General features: G+C 39.2%; 1 protein-coding gene and 1 long non-coding RNA gene across 4 annotated transcripts in view; one reads left to right on the plus strand and one right to left on the minus strand.

The window, feature by feature from the left end:
* LOC129046349 (uncharacterized) overlaps positions 1 to 13,811 on the minus strand; it is a 36,151-nt gene extending 22,340 nt beyond the window's left edge. The window contains exon 1 of the long non-coding RNA XR_008507473.2: positions 13,716 to 13,811. This is a non-coding gene — a long non-coding RNA (uncharacterized LOC129046349). The remainder of the gene's footprint in view (positions 1 to 13,715) is intronic.
* The window catches only part of SPINK5 (serine peptidase inhibitor Kazal type 5), a 74,833-nt gene that overhangs the window by 46,762 nt on the left and 4,038 nt on the right, over positions 1 to 24,033 (plus strand). For 2 of the 3 annotated variants that reach the window (XM_045894849.2, XM_064596127.1), the window contains 14 exons: positions 226 to 316; positions 2,689 to 2,816; positions 3,465 to 3,531; positions 4,545 to 4,672; positions 6,393 to 6,495; positions 7,953 to 8,080; positions 10,729 to 10,801; positions 11,617 to 11,744; positions 11,906 to 11,984; positions 15,681 to 15,808; positions 16,620 to 16,692; positions 17,782 to 17,909; positions 18,789 to 18,885; positions 21,621 to 21,751. In XM_045894849.2, the coding sequence (XP_045750805.1) occupies positions 226 to 316; positions 2,689 to 2,816; positions 3,465 to 3,531; positions 4,545 to 4,672; positions 6,393 to 6,495; positions 7,953 to 8,080; positions 10,729 to 10,801; positions 11,617 to 11,744; positions 11,906 to 11,984; positions 15,681 to 15,808; positions 16,620 to 16,692; positions 17,782 to 17,909; positions 18,789 to 18,885; positions 21,621 to 21,751 (1,482 nt within the window). Of the gene's footprint in view, positions 1 to 225; positions 317 to 2,688; positions 2,817 to 3,464; positions 3,532 to 4,544; positions 4,673 to 6,392; positions 6,496 to 7,952; positions 8,081 to 10,728; positions 10,802 to 11,616; positions 11,745 to 11,905; positions 11,985 to 15,680; positions 15,809 to 16,619; positions 16,693 to 17,601; positions 17,689 to 17,781; positions 17,910 to 18,788; positions 18,886 to 21,620; positions 21,752 to 24,033 lie in introns of all 3 variants that reach the window. The other variant, XM_045894866.2, reaches the window with a different exon arrangement.

The raw sequence follows: 24,033 nt of genomic DNA on the forward strand, positions 1-24,033 counted from the left end.
TAAAAGATCATGCTAGGTTTTTTTTTAAGGTGGATTGTATTTTATTATTATTTTGTTTGTTATCTGCATTGTTGGGCACAGTGATAGTATCTCTTAGACTGGATAAATTTTTACTGAAGAGTGAATCTGACCTTGTCTGGAAGATCCTCATCTCTTTTTAAAATACATTATCATAGACAATGGGAAATTGTACTTAGCTTGTATCTTCTTTGTTTTTAATTGCAGCAAACTTGAAGAAGAAGAAGAGAAGAAAAATAATGGCAAGGAAGGAAAGGACAAAGCACAGGCTGATAAAGTGAGAAGAGAAGCAGCACAGGTAACTGTTTTAGATATTAGAACCACATAAATATTCCATTCCCCTGGACAAGCTTCCCACTCCCACCTCCTCATCCCAGTGTCCTTAGTGACTTTGCAGACTGAGAACATGTATTTGGATCCTTGTGTATAAGAGGATTCCTTCTTCCCATTCACACCAAATCTGACTTAGTTGCTTGTGCATTTGAGAAGAGGTCAGTCATCATTTTCTCCACTGACCATGTGAATTGTATTATCCCAAAAAAAGAAGTCTATACAGATGGCTATCTTGTTATCTGAATACAAACCAATAGAGGCAGATTTCAGATTTTTCTCTGTATCTTTTTATATAAGGATGATTAGTTCAAAACAAGTAAAACAAAACAAACAAACAAATCTAAGTTTTAATCCCAATTAATTTTCTGTGAGATTTTGGGAAAATTACTTAACAGCATTTTTGAACCTTGGGTTTACATTCTCACATGATGATGATGATGATGATGATGTTGATGGCTATTAATTATTTAGTTGCTGCTATATGCCATATGGTATAGCAATTTTAGGACTGATCTTTGTAGTAACCATTCAAGGTATGTATTATTGTCTGTATTTTATAAAAGAGGACTCAGAGGCTCAGATAAGAAGTTAGGAGATATATATAGTTAGTAATTTGAGAGCTAGCAATTAGAACACAAGTTCTGGCTATAATGCCCATGATACACCTTAGATCTTGCACCCTGTCACCATTTGTAAGATTCCTACAGGGCACGCCTCAGGTCTTCATTTCTTCTCTCCTGTATCCTTTTATAATTTGGAGGACCTGACTTCTTACTGTTCTCCCTGCTCTCACCTTTGTTCCCTACAATCTACCCTCAACTCAGAAACCAAAGTAGTTATTTAAAAACATAAGGGAGGTTATGCCACCCACTGGCTTCTCATCTCACGCAGAGTAAGAAACCAGGTCCTTCTAGTGGCTTACAATGCCATGAGTGATCTGACCTCTGCTACCTCGCAGACCTCATTTCCTACTTTCTACCCATTGCCATCCTTGTGCTGCCTTGTGCTTCTTGGACACTCCAAGCATTGATTCAAGGTATCCCATCTTAGGGACTCAGTCACATTATGGTTAAAAACTTGAACTCTGGACTCACACTGCCAGGGCTCAAATACTGCCTGTGTCTCCCTTCCAGTAAGGCAGACAGTTTTGTGTCTTACTTTCTTCACTTATAAAATATTATTATGTATATTATTTTTATGAAGTCCTGAGAAACTTATCCATGTATATCAGCACAGCCCCTCACATGCCTTAAGTCTTCAGTATTATACATGCAATGAACTTTACTTTCTGTATGGTCCCTTCATACTCAGACCTGACTATCCCTTTCTTCTGTCAAAATTCTGGCCACTTTTCATGGCTCAGAATAAGTATTAGCTGCTCTCCAAAGATTTTCCCCACTTATACAATATACTTAATAACTCTGTCATCTATTAGGCCAGCAATTTTCCTTTATTCCTCAATTATATAATTTGTTTTATTCTAACTTATAGATACTGCTATGCACTTTCTCCAAAGACTCTAAATACTCTGTACTTGGTTTTTATGGTTGCTCTAACAGATTACCACAAACCTGGTGGCCTAAAGCAACATAAACTTACTATCTTTGGTTTTTATATTAGAAGTCTGACCTGGGTCTCACTGAGCTAAATCAAAGGGTTGGTAGGGTTGTGTTCCTTTCTGGAATCTATAGGGGAGAATTTCTCTTTGCTTTTTCTCACTTCTAGAAGCCATCGGGCTCCTCAGTCCTTGGACCCCTTCCATCATCTTAAAGCCAACAACATCGTGTCTCTGACTGTTCTTCTGCAGTCATAATGCCCTCTCATTCCCTCCTGTCTCACTCTTCCAGTTGTAAGGACTGACCCCTGCAGTTATATTGGGGACATAGGAGAATCCAGGAGAATCTCCCCATCTCGAGGTTCTTAACTTAATTATATCTGCAAAGTCCCTTTTACCCTGTAAGGTAATATAGTCACAGGATCTGGATATTAGGACTTGGACAAATTTGGGGGGTAGGAGTTTTATTCTGCCAATCACAATTTTTTTTTTTTACAAAAGGAACAATAGATGATTCTTCATATATCTTACAGTACCTAACCCAGAATAATATTTGAGTTGAATTGAAGGTTTTCTAATGAGATCAGTAACGTAATCTTATTTTCCAGATAACGTGTGAGGTAGGCCCCTGAAGAGTATCTTGGTAACATTGACCTCCTACATCACCATTTTGATGTATCCGTTATGTTTGGGAGCATTCTATCACAGTTTTCAGAGGGGTAATGTGGAAGAGTTCTCCGATATTTAGTTACCTGATTCTTAAATCCACCCTAACTTGACAGGAGCTGTGCCGTGAATACCGTAACTCTGTGAGAAATGGTCGACTCCCCTGCACAAAAGAGAACGACCCCATTGAAGGCCCAAATGGGAAAATGCACGGCAACACCTGCTCCATGTGTGAGGCCTTCTTGTGAGTAGAGCCACAGCCACTGCTGCTGAGTGTGGAGAAAATAGGCCGGCGGCAGGCAAGGGACATCATACCGAAGGTTTTCTCTAGGAAGTCGCTATGGAAGCTATCTTTGCATGGAGTTCAAGGATTTACAGTTATAAAGCCATATACTTTGCACATTTCCTTGAGGTATTCTTAGTGTTTGAAAATGTCCTTGAATTTGCTCCAGGGAGGACCATATGCTCACAGCAGATTCCCCCAGAGTTAATGGCATACAAGGACTGAGATACCTGTTCTCTACATACATACTACCATGAATAATCCAAAGATGTGATCACTGGGCACTACCAAATTGGACATTTGCTAACATCTAGTAAATATTTTCAAGCATCCTCATTGCTTTCTGGGAAAAAGGACAATATCTTTATTTTCCAGAAGAACGTAGTGCTAAAAATTTGTTGATTGGTTTGCTATGACGCTCGTGTCTTATTCTTTAAGCAAAGTTAAAAACAAAAAACAATATGGAGAGCAGTACATTTACCTTTCTACTCCCAAACTCAGTTTGTAGAAGTATGGAAATAATGAGATATTTCTATCTAGAGAGATTTCCCCTTTAGAATAATAGGTACTGGGTGCTAGGAATGATTCTCCCCTCTCCCCCTCCTACAGCCAGCAAGAAGCAAAAGAAAAAGAAGAAGCTGAATCCAGAACAAAAGCTAAGAGAGAAGCTGAAAAGGTAGTTGTCCTAGAAGGTTAATATCACAGTGAAGGATGAGGTTTTGCAGTTTCTCTGTAAAAAAAAACAACAACAACACATGGAACTACCAAAAGCCTATGTAAGAGAACTCAAGGTTCATCTAATCTAGGAATTGATAGAATTTTCTTAAAGGACCAAATAGTAGACATTTGAATGGTTGTGGCCGTTCGGTCTCTGTCCCAACACTATTGTCACAGCTGTAAAAGCAGCCACAGGTAATATGCAGATAAATGGGCATGGATGTGTTCCAAGAAGACTCTATTTACAAAACTAGGTGGTGGGCCAGAGTTTGCTTACAGGCCATAGTTTGCAAACATCTGATCTACCTCATTCCTGTGTTTTTAAATGGAAGATATAAAACCCAGAGAGAAGGAAGAAGTTGCAGTGGGACTATCGGCATCAGATTCCACATCTTCGTATTTCAAAGTTCTCACAATTGAAAAATGAAAACAAAAGAGTTCAAACCTAGACCTCCAGTCACCAAATCTAGCGTAATTCCTAACCCACTATGTCGTTTTGAATGACCACATTGGGTCACATCAGTTATGTTCCTCACTTTGTCTTAATTATTTCTGGTGCCAGCATTTTGGGGAAAATAAAAATAGTACATTGGGCACACTAGAATATTCTAGGATAATATTTTCTTCGTTTCAAAAAGGTTGATTCCAAGTAGATTTTTTTCAGGTTTGTGGTCATTTGCTTGCCCCCATCAAAGATGAGCGGCCAGTTCTCCAAGAACCCAGGTTATTAAGGGATTGTTTCTTATGTGTGGATGCAGATTCAGTCTGGATTTGGGGGCTAAATCTCAAGGAAAAAGAAAGAGAATCTTCTTTTTAAGTCATGTGTGTTTAGTAGGAATTGAATGAAACAATTGCCAGGAAGAAAAATACCCAGAGGTCATTTTCTGTTCCTGTTTTACTAGGAAGCACTTGGAAGGAATCCAACAAAGTAATTTATACGAAAATACCCACGCTCTTGCCTTTTCTCTTTAGGATACATGCAGTGAATTTCGGAGCCTTTTGCAAAATGGAAATCTTTTCTGCACACGAGAAAATGATCCCGTGCGTGGCCCAGATGGCAAGACCCACGGGAACAAGTGTGCCATGTGTAAAGCTGTCTTGTGAGTGCACAAATGAGGCCCCTGCAGGGGGTTGACAGAGTTGGGGAGACAGAGAGCCAGGAAGATAATGTCTATTGTGTTTGTCCTTTCTTTACATGTAAAGGGAGCAAATGATTCTCTGCAGAGCGTTTTCGGGCAAATCTTTCTTTATAAAGACCAAGATTCACAATTCTAGAAATAGACATTATATGACTAGGGTATTACATTCTCTATAAATTCTGGAGGAGAGCCCACCTATTAATAGATCACAACATCTTTCTTGGTAAAATTTTAAGTCTTTTGCTGTCTGATGGATCCCTTCTCTACATCATCTTTTAAATACCTCTGGGAAGATAAACATATTTTACTATCAGCCTAACTTTTCTACCTACGTTTTTGAAAATATCACATTTTTCACAAAATGAAAAATAGTTCTTTACAGAAAGCTCAGAAGTACACATAAAATATTTCAGTCATTCAATAGCCATTTATTGAACATCTACAATGTACAGTGTGAATAATGATTGTACATAGATGGATGAAATAGACATGGGTACAAGTTCATATAATAGGAAGGAGGATAGGAGCCTGGGTGACTCAGTCAGTTAAGTGTCTGACTCTTGGTTTCGGCTCAGGTCATAATCTCAGGTCCTGGGATCCAGCCCCACATCGGGCTCCACACTCAGTGGGGAGTCTGCTTCTCTCCTCCTTCCTCTGCCCTTCCCCCTGCTCTCTATCTAAAATAAATAAATAAAGCTTTAAAAAAAATACATAGGAGGAATTTGCTAAATGATAAATGATGTATTCAATGGGTTCTAGTACTTCAGGGAAGGGAGAGTTTATAGGAAGTTTTATGGGGGAGTAGAACTGGACTTTATAATTTGGATAAGATGTGAACAGGAAGGAATGAGAGGAGAAGAAGGAAAAAGCATAGGTAAAGCTCTAGAGGTAAGGAAACCATGTCAACAGTAAAGAGCAAGTCATTTAGTTTTGTTAGAACTTAGCCACTTTGCTGGGTTTGAATGCCAGATCAAGGACTTTGAAGTCAATCCTGTATATCGTGGGAAGCTGCTAAAATTTTTCAGGTAGGAGAGTAAGTGGCATAAATATGGTTCCTTTGGGAAATTCGTATGTCAGCAGTACAAAGGGAACAAAGAGAAGGAAAGGACTGAGATTCGGAATGCTGCTGGTGGTAGAAGAGGTTTGCAGGAATCTGGGAGCGATAACTAGAGTCAGAGAAACAGGAGAGAAGGTGAGATGCGAAATTAGTGTCATGCCGGCAACAGCTGTGGGAGCTGAGAGGCAGGAGCAGACAGCTCCAGGGTTTTGTTCTTCATGGAAGGTAGAGAGTCCAGGAGCAAGGGCACATTTGGTGGAAAAAGATAATTATTGTTGGACCTCTTGGCTCTGAGGTATTTGAGAAGAATCCAGCTGAGAGTCACAGTGAGCCTTTATGAAGGGCTAGTAAAAAGCTCCCGTGGTCTTGCTTATGTTTACGTACTTGGTTTTCCCCTACAACAGGGAGAGCTTTTCCAGGCAGAGGACTCAAAAAAAAAAAAAAAAAAAAGGACTCCACATAATTTGTCTTTCTGTTTTCAGAGGGCCTGCAACGTGGTAGCTGTTCCGTAAATGCTGGTGAATTCTATACAAATCTAATTTGGTCACAGGAGGAGGAACTCGCAGAAATGCACCCCACTCTCTGTAATCTATTATTCCCTATCTCCCCCTTTCTAATTTCCAGCCAGAAAGAAGATGAAGAAAGAAAGAGAAAAGAAGATGAAGATCAGAGAAACGCGACAGGGCATAGTTCCCACGGTGGCGGTGGCGGAGGAGGGAAAGCTCAGGTGAGAGAACCTCTAATTTGCACAGGCAGGGGGGACGCAAGTCACGGACAAGGGCACCCGTGGGAAAGGGGAACGGACGTCATGCTGGGTGTGAAGACGTCCTTGGAAGGACAGGGCAGTTCCCCCCATGAAACTGTAGGGTAGTATCTCAGCAATTTTTCATCTCTCTAGGGCACATTTTTTACTTCTTTAAACAAGGAAATAATTAACATGATGACGTCACCCGAGTCTCCTGACCCCTTTTTACAGAATGTAGCTCTCAGGCCAATAACTGATCACGGCAGAGACAGTGACATCACCATGGGGACATTCCCCGTCAGCATCTCACGCTCCTCCTTTCTCTTATTGTTCTCTCTTTCCCTCAGTGGAGCCCCGGGTTAGAGGCAGATTTTCTGTTGGGATCCAAGGCAGCATAATACGGTGAAACTGCAGGGTTTTCAGAGCCAGATAGTTGGGGGTACGACCCTGCCCCTGCCGCGCAGGACTTGTGCAGCTTGGAATAAATTAGCATCTCACTGAACTCTGGTTTCCCTTATTCACTCTTACAGGGAGAAAATAAAATAATTTAGGCAAGTTTTTAGCACATTTCCTGAGACATTTTGAAGGGTCAGAATGACAGTAATTGCCTGTAAACCCCCTCCTCCAGCGTGTGAACACCACTGCGTAAGACGACTCATGATCTCAGGGTCCTGGGATCCAGCCCCACATCGGGCTCCACTTGAGCTCTCTTCTTACTACCTTGGTATATTAGGACCATCTCTTTGCTCCTGATCTGTCATCTGTTGATAAATTCTGGCTATTCTGTTTTTCCATCTTTCTCGGTAAGGAGGCTACATCCTCACTCTCAAGGGCGAGAGCTGGTAAGGCCCTTTGTCTCTCGGCTCCACAGTTCGCTCAAGCCTCTTTTCCTTGGCATCTTGCATAACTTTATATTTCCCTCCAACATTTCTTTCTCCCTTTGATCTACACCAGAGGTCAGCAACTTCTCTTTTCCGGAAAGGCCAGATAGCAAATATTTTAGACATTCTGAGTCCTATAGCCTCTGTTGCTTTTGTTCAGTTCTGCCATTGTTGTCAGAAAGCAGCCATAATACCTGAACGAGTGAGGGTGTGTTTCAGTTTTATTTATAAAGCCCCATATATAAAAACAGGCAGCAGGACAGATTAGTCCTGTAGGCTATAGTTTGCTGACCCTTCATGCTGTTAAATCCCAGCGAGTTTGATAATTTCCCTGTGTAGAACCTTAAAAGCAATATTATTATCCATGACAACTGACGTCTTAGAATATGGGTGATTCCAGTCCCCCTTTCTCTGTAGACAGCAGTACTAGGTGTTATATATAAGAGGAGGTAAATCAGAACTTTTCTTACTCTAATTGTTTTGAGTTAAGTTTGTTAAACTTAACAGCAATACAAGAGATCAGGTAATCTGGAGACCTACTCTCCTCTCCTTTTTCAGGACCAATGCGCAGGGTATCGGGACAAAACGCAAAATGGAAAACTCAGTTGTACTCGGGAGCATGATCCTGTACGTGATGCCGCTGGCAAGTCGTACAACAATAAGTGTACCATGTGTAAAGAGATACTGTAAGTACTTCTTTCCACCGGCAGTCCAAAAATTAGTCACCACTTCCTCCTGAATGACAGGCTCTTTCTCATTTACTTACAACTCCCTCCAGGAAAATTATTGTTTTTGTTAATTCCCAAGTATTGTCTCTTTCTCTTACATCCCCTAAGGAACAACAAGCCTTAGCAATGGCAGCTAATCAATGTCTGATTCCTACTCTATTTTTTCTATCATAATTCTGGGACCTACAAGTGCCATCATGGTAGATAATTGTGCTTTAGAACATATAATGCCTAAGTCCTATGGAGAATTTGTGAAGGTCATTTGGGATAGTTCGCCAGCATAGTTTAAGAGGGTTGTTTCTTGTATGTATACAACACATTTATTGTATAATCCAGGGTGTGTTCCTTCTGTTTTCCCATGGTGAATGGTACTGAATTGGAGTGCTTTATTATCCAACTCAGCCACACTTGGTTTGTGTTACTGAGGCAAGTAACATAACCACTGCTGTATATAAAGGCAGTTTTCTAGGTGACCTTGATGGGTACTTGTAGTTCTAAAATTTGATGCCTATAGCACAATGCTATTAATTATAGCATTTAATTGGTATATACTTAATAAGTAATGCTTCTCCACACATACACCTGTTTCACCTTTCTCCTTGAAAAGAAATTATAATCTTGTGACAGTATAGGCCATGTGAGAAAATTTGATTAGTGCAAATGTTGCATTTTACAGATGAGAAAACCTGAATTTTTTTTTAAGTTCAAGGTCTCATGGGGGGAGTGAAGATAAAATTTTGCCATTGTTATCAGTGTCATCTATCTTATAAGATACTTATCTGGAGTATTTAACAAAACACAACACAAATGGAATATTTTTTATGATCTTTGGAAATCACTCATCTGACAATAAATGGTTTTTGACTCTCTGCTATGTAACAGGCACTACTCATGGACAAGCATTCTTGATGTGAACAACAAAAAGTTCCTGCCATGGAACTATAATATAATATAGAAAAGACAGATTATAAATAAATAAGGAGGGCGCCTGGGTGGCTCAGTTGGTTAAGCGACTGCCTTCGGCTCAGGTCATGATCCTATAGTCCTGGGATCGAGTCCCGCATCGGGCTCCCTGCTCAGTAGGGAGTCTGCTTCTCCTTCTCCCACTCCCCGTTTGTGTTCCCTCTCTCACTATGTCTTTCTCTGTCAAATAAATAAATAAAAAATCTTTAAATAAATAAAAATAAAAATAAATAAATAAATAAATAAATAAATAAATAAATAAGGAAATAACTACATAGCACAAAGCCAGATAGTGATGAGGAAAATAAAAGAGAGTGAAGCAACAGAAAGGGATTGCAGTTGCTGCTTTGTTTATGGTGTTCAGGGCAGGCCTGACATGTGAGGGATACCTGTAAAAAGTGAGTGAAGTGAATCATCTGGACATCTGGAGGAAGAAAGTTTCAGGCAGAGCAAAAATCAATGCAAATTTCTGAAGATGTAAAATTGCCAAGCTCAAGAAACAGAAAGGAGGTCATCATGTCTCAAAATTATTGCACAGAAAATAGCAGAAAATGAGTTTGGAGAGATCAAATAAGGCTTTTTAGGCCAAGAGAAGGACATTGGATTTTATTCTATGTGTGATCAGAGGGTCACTGGAGGCTTTTGATCAGAGCCATGATTATCACTAGAATTCCACTAAACTGAATCATTACAATACCCTCTTTTTCCAATAGTACTTGATAAAATGTCATGACTTTATATATGTTTGAATCTTCAGGATATGTTTTACTACCACTTTACTACACAAAGGGAACTCCCTAAAAAGAATGTATATATTCATGTTATGTACATTCATACACATGTTTGTTTTGTGTACAAAACCAAATGAAACTTTGAAAGAGATATAAGTATATTAGAGTTTTGAAATATTTGGATCTTGAGCCAACTGCATCAGAATGACCTGGCTCATTAAAAACCAGGCTAGAGTCCCAGTCTAAATCTTGTCAGTAAACATGTTGGGATGGTCAGTGGATCTGAATTTTTAAAGATCTCAGTGTTTCTTAATGCACATGAAAACTTTGGGGACCATTGAAATAAATATTTTATCAGAAAGGTAAGAGATTTTAAAAAAAATGATCCTAAGGTACTTTCTAGATTACTTGTCTTCTTTCTATCTTGGGCTCCATACTTTAAGAAATAATATTCTAATGGGTTGCCTTACTTGTCAAGGCACTAGAATGGTGAGTTGGTGGTGAATTAAAAACCACAACTAATGATGAAAAGATGAGGACACTGGGCTTAAGACCTGAAACTTGCCTCTAAATATCTGATGGGTTAATATCAAGAAGAGATAATGGATTCAGCAAACCCGTTCTGTGTTGTCCTGGGATTGTGAATGAAGTCAGGCTGAAGGGCAGACATTAGACAGAGATAAATCTGGACACAAATAAAGGAGACTTTGAAATTACTTGAGTTGATCTACATATAATATCCATCATACGTACCCTGTGATGAGGAAGCCTCCTAATAACCAAGCTGACTGTCCACCTCAGGGATGCACAGAGATCCTCTGTGAAGGAGGTGGTTTCGGATACCCAAACTCTCAGGCTACTTCCAAACCTGAGTCTGGGTTAACAGGATGACTATTGATTCTTCTCTTCCAGGGAAAGAGAAGCAGAGGAAGAAAATAAACATTCTGGCTACAGATCAAATGGGACTGAATCAGCATCAGAAAAAGTGAGTCATTAACTAGATTTTAACAAGAATGATCTTTCTGTAAGTCAACCCTTGGCAATCAAAAATATGGAAAGAGAACGTCAATGTTACCAACCAAGATCTTTGCCCTAAGAAGATCAGAAGTCATCATACATGTCAATATTGCTGGTAACTTGTTCAATGGAGAAATTTAATGCCAAATGGAAATCTTTCAGTCTAACATATTGCAAAGCACTTTTACAAATAGTAGTTTATTTCATTGTCTGAACAACCTGGTCAAATACATTTTTTAACTTTATTTTATAGATGAGAGAATGAGGCTCAGCTACTGTCACAAATTACTATCAACAGTGGCTTAACACAACGCAAATTCTCTCTGTGGAGGCTCTAGGGAAGATCTGTTTCGTAGTCTTTTCTAACTTCTAGAGCTGCCTGCATTCCTTGGCTCGTGGCCACCTTTAAATCAGCAGGGGCCAGTTGAATTGTTTTCATGCTGCCTCACTCTGATCCTGACTTTCCTGCCCCCCTCTTTCTCTCATGAGAACTTCTGTGATTACACTGGGCCACCCAGATAATTCAGGATAATCTCTCCATGTTATGGGCAGCTAATTAGCAGTCTTAGTTCTATCCTCAACCTTAATTTGTCCTTATCATGTCAGGCTACATGTTTACAGTCCCCAGGAGTTAGGATGTGGACATGTTTGTAGGTCATTGTACCGCCTCCCAGCAAGGTTAAGTGGCTGCCTGACTCTCAAATCAAAATCTTCAGATTTTCAAGCCCAATCAAATACTATGTGAAAACAGCCATTTCCAATATAAACTTTCCTTCTTTTTAGGACACGTGTGATGAGTTTAGAAGCCAAGTAAAAAACGGAAAACTTATCTGCACCCGAGAAAGTGACCCTGTCCAGGGTCTGGATGGCAAGATACACGGCAATAAGTGTGCTATGTGTAAGGACAAACTGTGAGTATTTTCAAAAATGAGCCTTTAACTGCAAATATTAAAGTTTGATAATCATTTCTCATCAGTTTGAGAAAATGACTTCTTTTTAAAAACAGATCTAATTATTAATGAGGGGTTTGTTCACTTTGGTTGAAATGTTTTTTTTCCATTTTTCTTTCAAGGGAAAGGGAAGCGGCTGAAAGAAAAAAGAAAGAGCAGGACAACTTGAGAAACACAGGAGAAAAGAGCAATGAAAACGAGGTAGTGTGTGTTAGATGTACTAATACCTAAAGCTGGAAGCTTGGGGGTAAGGTTAATTCATTCAGCAAATATTTATGGAATGCCTACTCTGTCCCACTCATTGTGTATATAATGATGAACCGGAAAGCATGGCCAGATCTTGCAAAGAAATAGCATGCTATTTCAGTGCTCTGAAAGCAACTCTAGTGTAATTACCACCTATCTGTAGGACCAACGACCATTGCCAAGCTATTGTTATGATGAAGTGGATTTCTTCTCTGAAGTTTTATTTTTTTTTAAAGATTTATTTATTTATTTATTTATTTATTTATTTATTTATTTATTTATTGAGAGAGAGAGAAAGAGCATGTGTGTGTAGGTAGGGGGAGGGGCAGAGGGAGAGAATCTCCAGCAGACTCCCCACTGAGCACAGAACCCAACATGGGGCTCCATCTCATGACCCGTGAGATCTCCACCTGAGCCGAAACCAAGAGTCAGACTCTTAACCGACTAAGCCACCCAGGCGCTCCTCTTCTCTGAAGTTTTAAAACAAATAATTAAGCAAATAGACACCAAAACTACAAATAAGAAAGCAAATATCAAACACTTAGAGCTCCAGATGATAAATTCTTGACATGGCATTCCAGTGCCGTCTTGTATTCAATTAGGGCTTTAAAAATAATGTTCAATGCTTTACAACACTAACACATAGAATATGACACAGCACAATCTCTTCTAATCCATCAATGGACTCCAGTTAGAAAAGAGAAATCGTGAAGTCTCCCCAGGAAAGTTTTCCTGTTAATGAATGTTAATGAGGGAACTTTTCTTTTTTTTTTTTAAGATTTTATTTATTTATTTGAGAGAGAGAGAATGAGAGACAGAGACCATGAGAGGGAGGAGGGTCAGAGGGAGAAGCAGACTCCCTGCCGAGCAGGGAGCCCGATGCGGGACTCGATCCCGGGACTCCAGGATCATGACCTGAGCCGAAGGCAGTCGCTCAACCAACTGAGCCACCCAGGCGCCCCAATGAGGGAACTTTTCATTAGGTCTATACTGACTTACAAAATGAACCATTAATAGTAATTTTCATTTTAAAAAATATATGTTGGGAATATCTGTTATGCATTTTGGTAAATGAATGGCCTTGAGATAAGATTTTATTGTATAAATTCAAATCATCTCTACTGGCCATCTATTCTATTTATAATCTTAGTCAATATTTTTCTTTTTTTAACATCTATTTTAGAAATTTCAAACAAAAAATATTCTATATATTCATATATTAAAAATGTCCAGACATTTTGTGTGTTTGTGTGGCAAAAAGAGAGCTATGGTCTTACCTACATCTGCAAAGTTAAATTTTTTACAAATCACATGCATCATCATATTTAAACCTGCTGCTCTGAACAAAAGATTCACAACAGCTGTGTTTCAGTTTCAAAAAGGAAAAAGTTTTTTATTATTATTATAGAAACCTAATAGGAACAGAAGAAGAAAGGAATCTACACATAGATGAAAGTAATAGTAGGCAATAAATGAGAGTAAGGCAAAGTTACATCAAATCAGATACTTACAACATTCAATCTCATTAGCTGGGGAAGCCCTATGGGAACAGCCAGGCTGGAGTCCCCGCTGAGAGGCCTGAGCTGAGCATCCTCCCCTCAGGTGAGACTTCCAACCGACCCTCCTCATAGAGCCATATTTATAGGGCAAATAATAGGGTTTGAAATTAAACATTTGTCTGCCTACCTGCAGTTTGCTGTGAGCTGCATTTCTATGTTACCATGTTTCTGTATTGTCAAGGAGCCTGGGCTGTGTCTGTCTGCCTCCCCTCCCAGATTCCATTCTAGGGGGCCAGGCCAGCCTTGAGCAGGAAGGGGTGTGAGACAAGATTTGTAGCTCTTGGCACCCAGAACAGAAGGGCCATCTGGAGGCCAGATAATACATTTCAAACAACCAGGCTCCCAAGGTTATTCACACAGCATGAGTCTAACAAACAACATTCCTTAGCCTGCTGGTGTACATGCAGATCCAGGTGGTCAGTTATGCGGGACAAATCATAATAATATTTATCCATACTGACCACCTACCCAGGACAAGCTTCCAGTTCTAGAGTAAATGTCAGGGAGATATAATGTACACATGGGGAATACAGTCAGTAACGTTGTAGTAACTCTGTATGGTAACAGATGGTAACTAGATTTATTGGGGTGACCATTTTGCAAAGTATACAAATGTCAAATCACTATGTTGTGTATCTGAAACTAATATCAATTATACGTCAATAAAAAATAAATAAGCCTTCCCAAAATCTATGCAGTAGGTGGTATTGATCCAGTTTTTCAGTTGAGAAAAACTCAGATAAGTTAACTACACACAGGTCATAATAATAAGAGCCAGAGATTGCACCCATAAAGCAAAGATGGAAGTACAGGCAGATGGGTGCTATCATAAACACATATGTAAGTGGGATTTTGTATAGATGGAAAAGGAAATAATTCTAGCAACTTCCAAAAATGATGGCTGTGAGACATTTAGTATTTTGATCAAGTATTCCAGAGAACTTTTTTAATACTGCAAATAAAAGTAGGTCTGGAGTTGTTCAGGGTTATCACAATTTAAAGAAGGAAGGATAGGGGCACCTGGATGGCTCAGTCAGTTGAGCATCTGACTCTTGATTTTGGCTCAGGTCATGATCTCAGGGTCACAGGACCGGGCCCCGTGTCGGGCTCTATGCTCAGCATGGAGTCTGCTTGTCTCTCTCCCTCTGCTCCTCCCCCCACTCACACACTCTCTCTCTCTAAAATAAATAGATAAAATCTCTCGAAAGAAAGAAAGAGAGAAAGGAAGGAAGGAAGGTGGGAAGGAAGGGAGAAAGGTGGGAAGGAAAGAAGGAAGGAAGGAAGGAGAAAGAAAGAAGGAAGGGTAACTGCCATCCACGTCACTAGCAGTATTTTTCAAGGTGATTTTCCCATATATTTCCTTTGGCTCTTTGAGCTTACAGGTAGTTAATGACAAATTTCTGTAGATGTCCAAAAATTTCATCAGAGGCAGATCCTGTGGATTCATTTTCACTGCCTTCTTTTTAAGGTTCTTATTTTTCAGTGAATATAAAAGGCAGCTTTATCTTTTTACAAGTGTTTAGGAGTTTTATTCTCTGCCAGGTAAAAGCACAGAAAATAACAAAGCTTGTTGCCCGATTTCTGATCACAATTCCAACATTGACTTTATTTAATCTCTCTGAGCCTTTTTTTCTCACCTATAACATGAGGATAATGAGTGTTTATCTTGTGTGCTCTTAGCAAACAACAAAATGCCTGGCATATAATAAAATATTATTTTGTTCTTGAGGAACAGAGCGTCTATCATTTCATTTCAGGGCTTACTTATGTGTGGAGTAATGAGGAGGCTGCAGGGAGACAGGTTTGGGGCTCAGCCTGCTAAAAATTGCATTAACACAGTAGAGGCTGCCCTAGGCAGTCGTGAAATTCCACCAAAGTCATTATTTGAGAGGGACACTATGGAGAGGATTCTAACTTCCTACGCAGATATTGAATAAAGAGCCTTTAAAACACATTCCATCCCTAAAATTCTGTTTTCTCTAGATGTTTATTTCCTCCCTCAAGTATTATGAGCTTATATCTCACAAATTATGTTCTAAATTTTAGAGCTCAGACTATCATGGTAACATCTTTTTTCTGTTTCTCTTGGCAGGATCAGTGCCATGAATTCCGGAATATGGTGAGAGAGGGGAAGTTTATCTGCACCAGAGAAAACAACCCTGTTCAGGGTCCAGATGGCAAGATGCACATCAACAAGTGTGCTATGTGTCAGAGCATCTTGTACGTGTAGAGGTTTATCGACCAATTTGATGGGTTTTGCTTGTTTGCAAGGAGATGGTTCTTTTTAATTTAAAACTTAAGGCCCTGGGCATTGCACATGAAAAACAGACAAAGCCTTCCCTTTAGAAGAGGACAGTGAGCTTCCAGAACACTCTCGCAAGAAATGTTTCCTTTGATGATGAGAAGCATAATCATACCCGGAGCATCTGGGACAGGGAGAGAGCTGTTGTATGGTGCCCAAATCCCGGGCTTTCAGAGAAGTCCATCAGCTGAGTAACCACATACTTCCTCTTTTATGTAAAGGCAGCAATTTCTACATGATAGACTTTTCGTAGTGATTCAAGGAGATAATATGCCTCAAACATTTATAAACTTGAAGCAATATAACTACATAAAGAAAATCAATATTGGAAAGTTCAGTTCTAATTGAATATGGAAAAGAGAAAGGAGGAAGGAAGCAACTCTACATGAGAGAGAAAAATACATTGTATTTTTCCTTAATAAAATATTTTATTAATAAAATATTTTATTAAGCATAGCACTCTGGATGACAGTGTAGTAACCGAATTTATGGAAGTCGATAGCATTGCCACAAATGCACTATGAAAATTCCAACAGTTAAGACTCATTAGTAAAAAAGAAAAAAAAAGTATTTTAGGTATTTTTTTCAGATATGAGAAAATAGTGTTAGATTTGCTAAGGTTTAGAATTAGAGAAATACTTCATTTAAAAAGCTCAGTAAAAACAAACAAACAAAAAAACTCAGTAAGAACCCTATAAAAAAACAATCCTATCCTTTTTTATTCTGCAGTGAGCGAGAAGCTAGTGAAAGAAAAAAGAATGACGAAGAAAAATCAAGTGCCAAGCCCTCAGATGATGCAAAGGTCATTTCTTAAAAGATGCGAAGATAACTATTTTGCCTTTCATCCTCAGAATCTGACATTCTCCTCTGGTTTTTTGGATAATAAAAATGCCAATGTTTTGCTTCAAAGAAAATAGACTTTGCTAATATTTCATTTTGGTTATAACAACATTTTTGTCTGGCTTTAAGTTTAATATTTTTCTCAGTTTTGTAGAGAATTTGCCCTCAGTGTACATCAAATATTGCTCTCCTCTTAGAGAGAAATATGGATTGAAAAAATAGAGTGTAAAATTCTTTCACCTCAACTGCATGCTTTCCTCTGACATAAATGTGAAATGAGGCTTCGGGTAGCTTGTTGACATTGATTTTTACAATTCAGGTAACATACACTAATTACAAAGCCTCCCCTTTAGCTTCTCTCCTTGATGTCTTTTTTTTCTGTTTCCTCCAGATAGCTATCTCAGCATCAACAAATCAGTAGTGTGTATGCATTATGCTGCCTCTTCTATTTACTTTTCAAGCCTGCAAAGAAGACATCTTCATTCAGTCCTTTGCAGTGATAATCATATTTATGGCATTAGATTCCTGTGATATTGTCCTTTGGTCAAGAGTAAAGCTCCTGTGGGATGCTTGGGTGGCTCAGTTAGTTAAAGCATCTGCCTTTGGCTCAGGTCATGGTCCCAGGATCCTGGGATCGAGTTCCACATCAGGCTCCTTGCTCAGCGGGCGGCCTGCTTCTCCCTCTGCCTGCCGCTCCTCCTGCTTGTGTGCTCGTGCTCTCTCTCTCTCTGACAAATAAATTTTTTAAATATCTTAAAAAAAAAAAAAAGAGTACAGCTCATGTGGAAAAGGAGGGGAAGGAAGGAAGGAAGCTAGGAAGGAAAGGGTGAGGGAGACATGATCTATTAAGTGTTCCGCTCTGCATTTCTAGGACCCAGGAAGAAAAGTTCAGAATGAAGTGGGGTTGGAAATTTTAAAGTCTAGGCGTTCCTTGGCCTCCATTGCCAGGATAAGGGCAGTGAGTCTGAGCTCAGAGCTAAGAAAGGACTTTCTAAGACCAAGTTTTAGAAAGGGGAAAAATCCTGTTCACTTCCCCTTTATCATTTTCTAGGACGAGTGCAGTGACTTTCAGCAGTACGTGAGGAATGACCAGCTCATGTGCACTCAAGAGAATGACCCCGTGCGTGGTGCTGATGGAAAATTATACAAAAACAAGTGCCACATGTGCAGAACGATCATGTGAGTAAGAGGATCCTGTTACCCCTCCAGCTAGTGGGGGAATTGTGTTTTTATTTTTTTTAATTTTTTATTTTCATTTTTATTTTTCAGTGCAAAAGTTGTTTTTATTAAAGCATGGGGACAGGACCCATGGGAACAGCATCTTTAGAAGTTGCCGATTAAATAAATGTGTGCTCATGAATCCGTGACGTCCTTAAAATAAGTCTTTAGATTCGAGGCCCTTACGTTGAGAACACTTGATATAGGAGACAGGAAATCCATATGTGAATTCTAACCAGGATATTTACTAGCTGTGTCACTGGATAAAACTTTTGTCAACTCTCAGGATCATAACTACAAGAAAATCTTCCAAATCTTTGTTCCACAACTGGATCAGACTCAACAGAAAAGTCTTTTTCCGAAGTAACAGATTTTTACCCCCCAAAATGTACTTGGCAAAAAATTCAGGGCTAAGGAATTTGTTGTTTAGAAGGGGTTTCTAGGTTATTTTGATGAATAACTATATTTGGGGACCAATGGACATGATAGATACTGATGACGATGGTTATGGAAACACTGTGAACACAATTGTAATAATCAGTATTTTTTTAGCTCTTTGTAGTACATTCCTGAAGACAGGAATTACCAATACTACCCTCTTTTTAAGTTCTAGAAAAGATAAGCTCAAGGCATTTAAGCAACTTGTCCAAGGTCATACATCTAGTAAGTGATGAGTGCTCTCAACCAGTTCCCCATTGTGTACTTCTCTTTACATCATCCTCTAGCTAATGTTCTGTGGTTCTATCATATTTTATTTAGGATGGCATAGCTTCCACTGGAAGTTACAGGCGCTAGTCTTTGTGGCTATAACTTTAAATTACTTTTCGTCTTCTTCTGTAGTCAAAAAGAAGCTTTGGAAAGGGCAAGAATTCAAGAGAAATCATTCCACGTTAGATCTATGGACGAAAAGAGCCCAACTTCCTCCACTTCTTTTCTGGTAAGAATGACTACTCCTGAAAAGCTACTTATTAAGTTGATGCATTTGTTTGGGGTCTGTTGCCAATCTGCCCTCTCCCCCCCCCACCCCCCCACCCCGCCCCCCATGAGCTTCATTTCCATAAAGAGGCCTTGGAAAGGCAAATTCAGTGTAGCTCCAAACCCTTTGTGTGTAGTTCCAAGCTCAGTGAGAGTTCTGGGAAGGTCTCATCAGTGCATTATTATGTGCTCTTTTAGATTATTAGCCCTGTTCCAAGCCAATTTAGTACATTATTGAAATTTTACAACGTGGGTGTATCATGAATGTGGCTTATTGCACATATGGTCAGATAAGTAGTGAGGAGCCTCAGTTCTGTAATTTCAGCAGGCCAAAAAGACTCCTCACCCAGCTTCCTGTCTCTCCCCCTCCCCAAATCAACCCTCTTCCCAATAGCCTAAAGAGGGTGCGCGGAGCATTTTCACACCCGTGAAATTCCACTAATTAGCGATTCACAGTGGTTAAAACTTGTTTATTCAAAATACAAGCTGATGTCCTTCAGTAACATACACCTTAGTGTAAATTAGCCTAACAGGTTTGCTTTTTTAGAGCTTTGCCAAAGTGAGGAATAGAAAGGAGGAAAGGGAATAAGAGCATATTCATGAAGTATATTCATGAAGTAGCATATCAAATTGGCCTCTAAAAGTGAAACTTTAGCATCTAGTCTGATGACCCAGAAAAAAAAAGAAAAGTATCAAACATGAATTTAATCTTATTATTTGCCGAATTTAAGGAGGATAGTAGATGAGTTGCCCTAGTGAAATATATACTAATTACAGATTTCTAGTAAACTAGATGCTACCCTAGGAATCCTATAAGCATGGAGAGAAACTATTCACAAAATCTGTTCTTTTTTCCTCTAGATATAATTGACATATAACACTGTATAAATTTAATATGTACAGTGTGTTGATTTAATACACTTTTAGGTTGCAAAATGATACCACCGTAGTGTCAACGAACACCACCATCACCTCACATAATTACTATTTGTGTGTGTGTGGTGAGAACATTTAAGATTTATTCACTTACCAACTTTCAAGTGTATCATACAGAATGACTAGCTATAATCACCATGCTGTACATTACACCCCCAGAACTTATTCATCTTATAAGTGAGAGTTTGTACCCTTAAAAAAAAAGTTTGTACAAAGAAGCCTGTCGTTGCTTCTTTGTAATGCTTTATCCTAGTAGTTTTAAACCTTGTAGCAGCAGATACCTGAAAAAAAATGCTAAAGATATATCTGGTTCATTCCTACCTTTGCCAGTGATTCATAGAAAGTGCTTGTCTAAATTCTCCCTGAATATCTACCAATATGGAACTCACCATATTCTAAAGCAGTCCACTGGATTTTTTAAATTTTATTTTAGAGAGAGAGGGAGAGATATCCTTAGTATTTTCTTACATAGTCTATCAACTCTGAACCGGTTATGGTTGATTTCACCTTCCGAGCAGACCCTGGCTCCAACCACCTCTCAAAGTCCCTCTCCCTCCCCCTCTGCCCCTCTCCCCACTTGCATGCACATGCATGTGTGTGTGTGTGCACGCGCGCTCTCTCTCTCTTTCAAATAAAATAAATATTGGGAAGAGAGGCAGAGGGGGAGGGAGAGGGCCAAACCAACTCCACGCTGAGCGTGAGCCCAAAGCGGGGCTCCATCTCATGACCCCGAGATCTTGACCTGAGCCAAAACCAAGAGTCAGCCACTCAACAGCCTGAGCCACCTAGGCACCCCTGGATGTTTGAATTATTTATCAAAACAAACTAACAAACAAGTACTTCTTTATGCCTCTGGAAAGAATACCTACAGATATGATACTATTAGATTTTCTATTTCTTTGTTTCAGAAAGTTGTTTTGAAGGAATTTTTTAATTTCATCTAAGTTGTCAAGTTTATTGGCATATAGTTATAACATTTCCACATTACCCTTTTATATCTATATATAGTGAAACCCCCATTTTATTTTTAATATTGGTAATGTATATTTCTTGCCTTTTTATCGATTTTGCAAGTGGTTTTTCAATTTATTAATCTTTTCAAACAACCAGTGTTTTGCTTTGTCGTTTTCTATTTCATATATTTCTCTTCTGTATTATTCTTTTCCTCTATTTTCTTTGAGCTTAATTTGTTTATTATTTGCTAGCTTCTTTTTTTTAAGATTTTATTTATTTATTTGACAGAGAGAGAGAGCGCGCACAAGCGAGGGGGGTGGGGAGCAGGCAGAGGGAGAGGGAGAAGCAGGCTCACCACCGAGCAGGGAGCCTGACCTGGGGCTCCATCCCAGGACCCCGAGATCATGACCTGAGCCGAAGGCATCCGCTCAACCAACTGAGCCACCCAGGAGCCCCCATTTGCTAGCTTCTTGACATGGAAGTTTAGATCATTGATCTTAAAGCTTTCTTCTTTGCCAATTATGTATTTATTTACAACTTTCCTTCAAATCACTGCTTTAGCTGCTGTGATTTGGTAGTTTATATTTTTATTATCATTCAGTTTAAAACATTTCTACATTCCATTATGAGTACCTTGAGTCATGAGTTATTTATAAGTGTGTTGGTTGATTTTTAAATAGTGAGTTTCTATGACCTATGTTACAGTTCCTTTACTAATGTTTTATTCAGATGTGACTGAGGAAATCAAAAGATTTTTCCATTCCTGAGTGCCATTGAGTAAATCTGATATATGTTTTACTTCTTCAGGATTCTGAGATGTGCAAACATTACCGAGTATTGCCCAAGATGGGTTACCTTTGCCCAAAGAATTTACAGCCTGTCTGTGGTGATGATGGCCAGACATACAACAATCCCTGCATGCTCTGTCATGAAAACCTGTAAGTATACATGTTGTACTATATCTTCAAGTGGAGAGGTTCTTGACTATGGTGTCGACCCACAGGACTGCATTCATACCAATTGGAGGTGCGTTGCACCAATTTACTAATCATAGCAGTTAAAAATTCAAATTTTGTGGATGATCTTATTCAAATATAAAACAGAGAGGATTGGAGGCTATCCTTTTGATTAATTTGCTTATATACTTTACTGAGTGGAAGAGAAAGGAAAAAGTGGTGGGGTTGCAACAATCAGAGAAAGTCTCTATTAGCCCACGTACAGTCATGGGAATGCGAACATCATCCACGCGTTGTGTAAAAAGAAAAAAAGTTGAGAATCATTGCTGTGTTGAGTCCGCCTGGCCAATAATCTCTCCTGGGCCGTCTGGCTACCGGATAGTCACATATTTTTCAACCTCTCCAAGTCTTCTTCTTGGAGCAGAAGTGGTCTCATTCAAGAGAAAGCCCCTGGAACAAATGGCAAATGGTGGACTTGGTGTGGGCACTCAGATTTATTACTGTCTGTGCATCTGTGGCCATGTTATCTCATCATTCTCAGATTCACTTTTTCCACTGAGGAAGTGCAGGCCATTCTCTGAGCTAGCTGGCTTCACTGGGTTTTTAAGAAGAATTGAATTGCCATTTTTATTTAAAATTACATATGAGGGGATTTGTTTTAATACTGTCGTTATGGGTTTTAGCTTTTTGCTTTTCTGCTCAAATACTGTCTTATCTTCACCTCCATTCACCTGCCTCACATTTTACCAGCTTTAAGTGAAAGCGTGGTGACAAATCTTGACTCTTCCATCCCACTCCCACCCCACCCATATTTACACTGTAGTCCGTGTATGTTCTTGCCTTCTGGGGACACGATAAGCAAAGCCCAGAATGTGAGGATGGGACATTCTGCAGTTTATACACTTAGCATAACATATGAATATGAGTGCTTTGTGTGTTCTCACATCTGTAAGACACTCACACATTCACTCTCTTGCTGAATCCTCACTACATGCTATGAGTGCTATTATCTTCGCTGTACAGAGGGTGAATCTAAGGTTCAGAGAGTCCAGGTAACTTGTTTAAAGTCACAAAGCTAGGAAGTAGATTAGACAGGATTTTCACCCTGTTGGTTTGGGTCTAAATACAGTTCTCTTTTCTCTCCACTACACTACTGTTATATCCAAGGTAGTCAAGGGATCAAAAGTTCCTTTGATGATGAGAAAGTTACCTCTTTCCAGAAAAGAAAAGAAAATGAAGCAACATTAACAATTTGTCTGCATAATATTTATGGGTGCATGAATCTCCTGAAATCCCTCCATGGATCTTACAGAGTTTTAAGAATTAAGAAATCTCCATTTAAGAAATGAATGCAACCATTCAGGAATTTGTTACTATATATGCCTTATCTTCAGCCCAGAAATTCTTCAACTTCCCTTTATTGTAAATGTCGGGGCCTAAATTATCCACCCAGTGTTCTTTAAGCATTCCATTAACTGTATAAACCCGTAACAAGTGACACTTTAGTCAAGGGAACTTTAGAGTCAGAAACTTCAATGGTAAAAATATTAATAAAGCATGGCTCAGGTTGGATTGTTTAGCTAAAGGAACTGGTAGTATATATTATAGAGGGAGGATCCAGGCTGTCCCAGGCAAGAGGAAACAGTATTGGTTTCTGTGGTCTTAGAGGGAAGCCATTTCAACGTGAGCAATGTCCAAAGACAAGTCAAACTGCCTTGATAGACAGTGAGTTTCCCATCACCAGAAGCAAACAAGCAGATGTTTGATATGAAATATTTAAGAGAGAGGCATTAAAATTCATACCTTTTAAGATTTTTTCCAGCTATAAAACTCGACCTGTATGATTACATATTATTGTATTTTATAAAATCTATATTCTATATGCATTTTACATATTTTTATTATATATATGTATTGTATTTTGTAATCCCACATTATTGGTACTCAGTAAAATGAAGCTTCTCTGTGGGATCCAGTTTTCCCATCCGTAAAATAATGGCTTCTGGAATAGACGGTCTCCAAGTTTCTTTCTTTTTTTTTTTTTTAAAGATTTTATTTATTTATTTGACAGCGAAAGAGACAGTGAGAGAGGGAATACAAGCGGGGGGGGTGGGAGAGGGAGAAGCAGGCTTCCTGCTGAGCAGGGAGCTCAATGCAGGGCTTGATCCTGGGACCCTGGGATCATGACCTGAGCCGAAGGCAGATGCTTAACAACTGAGCCACCCAGGCGCCCCTCCAAGTTTATTTCTAACATTGAACAATTT

Source organism: Mirounga angustirostris, unplaced genomic scaffold, assembly GCF_029215605.1.
Source record: "Mirounga angustirostris isolate CCGP_5_RB_7025 unplaced genomic scaffold, mMirAng1.0.hap1 SCAF_7, whole genome shotgun sequence".
NCBI classification, from domain to species: Eukaryota; Metazoa; Chordata; class Mammalia; order Carnivora; family Phocidae; genus Mirounga; species Mirounga angustirostris.